Raw genomic sequence first — 7,176 nt, 5'->3', positions numbered from 1 at the left:
AATTTAGAAATGGAGAACAAATTTGGAAGCGCGAACAATTTTTGAATGTTGAGAACAAATTTTGAAATGGAGAACAAATTTGGAAGCGCGAATTTGAAATGGAGAACAATTTTGTAATGGGAAGATGTTTTGAAACTCTCAAACATAATTTGAAACGTGAACAAAAAGAAAATAAAAAGAGAAGAAAAAAGAATTGAAAGATGAAATAAAGAAACAAAAAAGCGAAGAAAGAAAAAGAAAAAACAGGAAAAACAACAAAGAAAAAGCAAACAGAAAAAACCAGTGAAAACCCGGTTCAAGAACCTTCTAGAAGGTTCCCAAAACCGTTCAGGAACCTTCCAGAAGGTTCCCAAAACCGGAAGCTGTAGCGCCAGCGCTATCTCCTAACTGGGCCGGTCCATCTTGATCGCTAGTGGCTTGCCTCTCTGTGCGAAGTCTCGACAACTCGACGCAGCGAACGTCCGTTAGGAAATTCCCGCGCGAAACACCCAGGAGAGCTTCAATCAAAAAAGAAAACCCAGCAGGGCAGGCCAGGAGCCCCACCGCGGAAGGCACGCAGCCACGCACGTGCTTCGACGTGTCACCAGCCTTCACCTAAAAGTCACCCCGCCCTCCGCGCGTACCCAGATCCAGATCCCGCGGGTTCGACAAAAGACGGCCGCTCCCCAGAAATTATCGAACCGCAGGGAAAACTACCCAAATCCAATGACATGCGGGCCCAGAAACCTTGTCGCCCCACGATACATAGTCAAACAGCGCGCGATCCTTGTCCAAACAGAAACCTTCTCGAACAAAGTCAAAGAGCGACCCCCTCCACGTCACGTCGGCCCCGGCGGGCCCCTGCCCAGATCTCCCCGTCCGCCCGTCCGATCCCCGCGAACCGACGGCCAGGATCCGGCACGCACCGCCCCCCGAACCCCCCCGCACCTATAAATACCCACCAAGAGAGCGCCCACCCCGCGCGCGTCAAGTCGCATCCAACCGAATCGTTTCGCTCCGTCCCGCTCTACTTTGGGTCTCGACCAGCCTCGTGCGCAGGATCCAGATCCAACTCCACTTCGGGCTCGGGCTCGGTCGCTTCGGCAAGGAAAAAAGATTGGCAGCGCCAGGAGACGACTGGAGGCGCGAGTGAAGGGAGAACAAGAGAGAGAAAGGAGGAAGAGAGAAGATAAAAGGAAAGAGGATAAGGGGGAGGCGACTCGAACCCGCGGAGGCCACCGCGCGCGCTCTCCAGATCCGGCGCAAGTCCAGCTCGCTGCCGCGCTCACCAAGGGAGAAGGACGCCTCGCTCCGGAATCCCGACCTAGGGTTCCCCGCGCCTCAGATCCAGCCTCCAGGTCCGTGGCCTGCATCCTCTTTCGCTTCGAATTGCCCGGCTGTTATGATTTGGGGGTTTTCGCTTTCGGCTCGGTAGGCGTCTGGTTCTGGGCGCCAATTACAAGATTTGAGCGTTGGGCTGTCGGATTTGTGCTCTATCGCTCGGTACGGATTGGTAATTGCTAGGGTTTTGCTGCAGAGCATTTGAATACCTGTAAATTTCGGCTTTTGTGCTTCCGTTTAAATCCCTGCAAGGTTTCAATTCGTTGTGTGTGTGTGTGTGTGTGTGTGTGTGTGTGTGTGTGTGTCTGAAGCTGTTTGTCATTATTCAGCAGATCTGTGCCACCTTCGCTGGCGCCTGGTAACATGACACCAACGGTCCTCATGGAGTTTGCGCCGCAGAGGCAGATTAAACGGAGCTATGATGAAATGGCCTACCGAGGTGTGCCCCGTGGGTATGCAGAGACTGTTGGCGAGTCAGGCAGCCCTGTTCGTGTTGACTCGCAAGATTCGTCTGCGCCAAAACGCAAGTGCATCAGCCTTAACAGTGATGGCTTTGGTGTGAAGCGGGAGATCTTTGTCCCCTCTAAGATGTCATCGTCTGAGCGGCGGTACCTTCGCAAGAGATTCCGCTCAGAGCTTGATTCGGTCCGGGATCTCCTTAAGAAGCCAGAATTTTTGGCCATAATGCCTGTCAGCAGGGCACCTGCGTACTCATCCTCTGCTGCTCCTCGAGCTAAAAAAGTGAAAGGGGGGAGCCATGTTCTCCGTGGTGCCAAGGGGCGCTTCTTGCCTACAAAGCCCCGGCCTGAAACGTCTATGGTGTTGCCCGAAGCTACGATTCTGCAGATGTGTGAAGGTATTCTGAAGAAGCTCATGACTCAGAAATGCAGTCATATTTTTAATATTCCGGTAGACGTGGAAAAGCTGAACATTCCAGATTATAATGACATTATCAAGCACCCGATGGACCTTGGGACAATCAAGAAGAAGCTAGATTCTGGTTCCTACACAAGGCCATCTGATTTTGCAGCTGATGTCAGGCTGACCTTTAGCAATGCGATAGCTTACAATCCTCGAGGGCATGCAGTGCATGATATGGCCATTCAACTGAATAAAATGTTTGAGTCTAGATGGAAGACAGTGGAGAAGAAGTTGGCTTCTGCTGCAATGAAGCCACATGTTGAGGTTGATAGGGCCGACTCAAAGAGGAGAAAGACCCCTCCTGTTGACCACAGGGACTTGTCAATAGAGCGTGTCAGGCCAACTGAAATTATGAAGCCAAAGATGACATTTGAGGAGAAAGAATCCTTTGGAAACTGCTTAGCTTCTTTGTCCGAGGAGCCAGAATTATTACCTGGTCACATCATTGATTTGTTACAGCAGTGTATTGACAACAACACAGATCAGCCTGGGGATGGAGAGATAGAGATTGATATCCATGCACTCAGTGATGATATACTATTAGAACTGAAGAAGCATGTCGACAAATATTTGCAAGAGAGAGATAACCAGCAGAAAAAATCAGAGCCCTCTGAGAATGAGGCTGTGAACGTTCCTGGCCTTCCTGGCCTCAGTCACCTGTCCACAAATCCCTGCAAAGGTATTTTGTCATGTACCCTTTGAGGTTCTCAATAGATATAACTTTGACACCATCAATGCACTTACTAGAGACTGACTTTTGTGTGCACTCAGGTGGTGAGCCTATTGAGGAGGATGTGGACATTTGCGGCAATGCATCCCCTATATTGATAGAGAAGGATCCTCAGATCAGAACTAACAAATGTGGTAGTCCAAGTAGTTCCAGCAGTGACTCGGGATCTTCATCCAGCGGTGTGTACATATGAGTTTTAGTTATCTACATTTGTGTTTTGCCATTGGATTCCTTGTAAAACATGTTTCTCTTCGTGCTACTGCTCTTACTACTTTGACCATCTCTATTTCCCTTCTCATGTTCATTTTATAGAGATTTGTCCTTATGTCTAGTCCATATTTTTGTTTATGTCTTTGGCTAAACGTTGTTGAAATCTGATTTTACAAGTTTACATAAGGTAGTGAAGCAAAAGTTGAGAAGCAAACTTTTTTACTGTAGGTGAACCATCTGAAATTCAGAATATTATATGAGATTGACATGTGCTGCAAATTTGTTCTTTTCATTTATTTTTTACAACCAATATTATCTTTCAGGAGAAGTAGCAGAATCCATAGAAACTTGATGAAATAGTTAAAATATCATGATGTCAGTGTCACCCAGGATGACAGAGTGTCATCCTGCAACTGTCTCACACCGATTCTTGGTGAACTGATATGTGGTGCAAGGGCACCATATAGATGCTTTTTAGAAATTAGTATTGGAAACTACAGATTCTTTGTTCCAATTAATTATTTAAACAGTCAGTCCCAGTGTCTACAAGACCCTACTGTATATGATATATTTATCACGGTTTCTAGTCCTCAGATCGTATTTCCTATGTTGGTAATGCAGATTCTGACTCGGGCAGTGATACTGAAAGCGAATCAGAAAAGGTTGGTAGCCCAGCAAAGCTTGCGAAGGTACTTTGGCAATTTTTTACTGGGTGATCCTTCATTTAAGCCAGTTAATGCATAAGAACTATCTTAGTAGTGAAGATATGGACCTATGAAGTATGTTAGCAGGATTAAACCCGCCAGTTCTTTCTCTCCTTAGCTCTACATTCATCCATTGTTCGCTTCTCATTTTCTTTACCGCCTCTGTAGTCACCGGCCCTTCTGTTCCCTCCTTGTCCAGTTTATTTCTGATAGTACCACGCCTTGTCAGTGTCCACAGTTAGCTTCATACCTTGTATGGCTGACTCGCTTTAGGCAGACTGTACCAGATCACATAACGGGTGATCTCCGTGTCAGTGTCCGCGGTTAGCTTCGTAGCTTGTACTTCATTGGTTGACTCGCTTTAGTCAGACTGAACCAGATCGCAGAATGGGTGATCTGGTTGTGTGGATCTTTACGATACTCTTGGTCAACTTTGATCAGTAATCATGATATCCAATTCTGCTAACGTTGTGGCAAGAGTTTATTGTTTCATTTCCATTGACTGGCCAACCTCTTATATGTGCTACCTTGTTGCGTTGCAATAATTGGTTTCTTCTTTGCAGGTTACTAAAATACCAGAACAACCTGCAGAGCAAGAAAAGAGTGATGTTATTAACCCTGTTGATGCTAACCGTAAGTTTTATCCCCAATACCCCTTTGGCTACATGTTGCGAGGAATCTGCTTTTATTTGTCATACTTAACCAATTACCATTGGTTAAATAACAGACACGGCAGGTGATGTGGAACTCCGTGAGCAGGACAATGAATCCAAGGCTGCACCTGAGGGTAAGCATGATTATGTAAGCAGGTTCATATGAGACCACTAAGGGGTCTTGGTGCATTGATCTGGTCGGATCATCTGATCCTTTCCCAATGAATATATAGGGGAGAATGCAAAACCCGACAGGCAAGTCTCCCCGGACAAGCTCTTACGAGCAGCTCTTTTGAGGAGCCGTTATGCTGATGTTATTGTTAAAGCCCGTGGGATTCTCAGCCAGGTTTGGGAGCCTTTACATCTAGCTTTCTTTCCTTCATTATTTGCTGCACCTCTTTCTGACATGTAATTACCTAATGAGGTTAGGGTGAGGGTGGAGATAAACAGGAGGAGCTGGAGAAACTGCAGAAGGAAGGTAAAAAGCATATACATCTGTTTGTTTGCTGCCAAGTAGTAAGCTCCTGCCTTTCTAAGAATTGTCTTGCCTATGGACACAGAAAAAGAACGGCTTTTGGCTGAAGGTAATGCAGCCATGGAAGCTCGCAGAGCTGAAGCCGAAGCTGAATCCAAGCGTAAGCGGGACCTTGAGAGGGAAAAGGCTCGTCAGGCCTTGCAGGAGGCAAGTGAATGAACTGCATTTGCTGGTGCTATGTGACTCATCTTTTGTCTTGTCGCTAAAAGTTTGTTTAAACCCGATGCAGATGGAGAGAACTGTAGAAATTAATGACAGCGTCCATCCCAAGGACCTAGAAATGCTTGGTACAATCACCACGGAACATATTGTAAGTTCTGTTGATGAGACGAGTCCTGAGCATTCCCAGGATGGCATGCCCAGTTTTCTTCCTGGTTCTGGCAGCATGTTGGAAAAACTTGGACTATTTATGAAAGTAGATGAGGACGAAGAGGAAGATGAGCCATGCAGTTTCCCTAGCAGTAAAGATGTGGAGGAAGTAGAAATCGACTAATGTCTGTTGACATGTTGGAGCCTTATCGTCAAAGACAGAACAATTGCCTGTTTCAGCTTGACGAGGGAAATTGTTGGGTAGCTGTGCACATATCAGACATTTTTTTCTGAAACGGTGCACCGGATTCCCTCATCATATTTGATGCCGCTGGAGGTGTTAAGTCATGCTTGCAGGATGCATGCCCTTGGAAGGGAGGATAGAGATCGAGGCCACCATGTTTCCTGCACGGCCCTTGGAAGGGAGGCTAGAGATCGAGGCCACCATGTACAGCTGCAAATGAAAATGTGAGTTCATCTCCCAGATGAACTATTTCTCCCAGAATCGAGACGTTGCTGGCAGCGGTTGTCGGGTGTATTATGATCTGATGAAGCTCATGTAGAGCCTTGGAAATACAGGACCAAATGGTTCCGTCACACTGCTCACCTCCATCTGCACTGTGATCCAAGTGTGTTTTCCCCTAGCGGCTAGTTGTTTCCTCAGCATAGCTTGTCTTTTTAGTTTTTGATGTTTTGTTGCTTCCTGCTGTAAATTCAAATTTTGATGTAGTCGAGGAAGTGCTTTAGTTGTTTGCTGGGCATCTGTGATGAACAGCTCCTGCTATTCTTGTAACAGGAAAAACGTGTGCAAATGTGATAATACTAAATTCAGTTCAAAAATGTTGTGAACTCCCTCGACCTTCATGTTTGTATTAATTATTAATTTTGCTGCAAAGAGTTCACGTAAGCAGAGATGCTAGTAGCGGAGGCTGGAGAGACTAATGCAAAGCATGAAGCAGACTCGTTTCCTGAGCGAGGCGTATGGACCCCGTCGTTTTCTAAAGATATTAATTTTCAGGACATTTAAACCTGGGCATCTTAGTGCATCTTTAGCAGATCCGCTAAAACCACGTCCTCTAAAAATAGTAGACGACGGTTCCTCTTAAAACGAATTTGCGGTACCATTTGTATGTCACCAACAGATCCATTATGAACCAATTGAATGAATTTATGGAAGGATCCATGTAAAATAGTACTCTTTCTATCGAAAAAACTTTCTCAAATGGATGTATTTAGCTCCAAATTAATGATAGATACATCCATTTGAAAAACAAGTTTGGAACAAGTTTTTTCGGACAAAGGAAGTATAAAACATCCTCACACATAAAAAGCAATCGAATACTCGCGCAGCGTGCGGCAGCAGCAGCCTGCAGCAGGGTCTGGTGGTCGCCGGAGGCGCTCGAGGATGATCCCGTAGAGGCGGCAGGGATGGTCGGAAGACCGTGGCGGGAGTTACAAGTTTCCTCGCTGCAAAAACTGCCTCCAATTCAGGATATCCACGGGATGAAGCCCATATTTTAAAGGGATATGTGAAAAAATTACCACAAAAACACGTCACGTGACGTTTTGTGGTACCAGATATGAACATTTTTTTGCCTCGTACTATAAAACGGCTATTATTTTACAGGATCTTTTGCGGGATATGCTAGAGATGCTCTTAACGGATCCCACAAAAACACGTCCTGTAAAAATAATATATAGGCCCCTCAAACGAATTTCTAGTATCGTGCGGCATATGACGCAACAGATCCCGTAAACCGTAAAAATAATTTTCTACTTTTTCCCGTGCTTCTT

At 45.8% G+C, this 7,176-nt stretch overlaps 1 protein-coding gene across 1 annotated transcript; it reads left to right on the top strand.

Moving 5' to 3' along the window:
* Positions 1–956: 956 nt before the first annotated feature.
* On the top strand, positions 957–6,240 carry LOC125513709 (transcription factor GTE11). The gene is made up of 10 exons (XM_048678873.2): positions 957–1,337; positions 1,650–2,920; positions 3,013–3,150; positions 3,803–3,870; positions 4,449–4,518; positions 4,613–4,672; positions 4,772–4,884; positions 4,968–5,016; positions 5,099–5,220; positions 5,303–6,240. Exons 2-10 carry the CDS (start codon positions 1,684–1,686, stop codon positions 5,564–5,566), a joined length of 2,121 nt encoding a protein of 706 aa, XP_048534830.1. The 5' UTR covers positions 957–1,337; positions 1,650–1,683; the 3' UTR covers positions 5,567–6,240.
* Positions 6,241–7,176: the final 936 nt, after the last annotated feature.

This window comes from Triticum urartu, chromosome 6A (genome assembly GCF_056163025.1).
Source record: "Triticum urartu cultivar PI428250 chromosome 6A, HENAU_Tu73, whole genome shotgun sequence".
In the NCBI taxonomy this organism is placed as follows: Eukaryota; Viridiplantae; Streptophyta; class Magnoliopsida; order Poales; family Poaceae; genus Triticum; species Triticum urartu.
The sequence above is the reverse complement of the archived record's forward strand: the minus strand, read 5'-3'. Positions and strand labels throughout refer to the sequence as shown.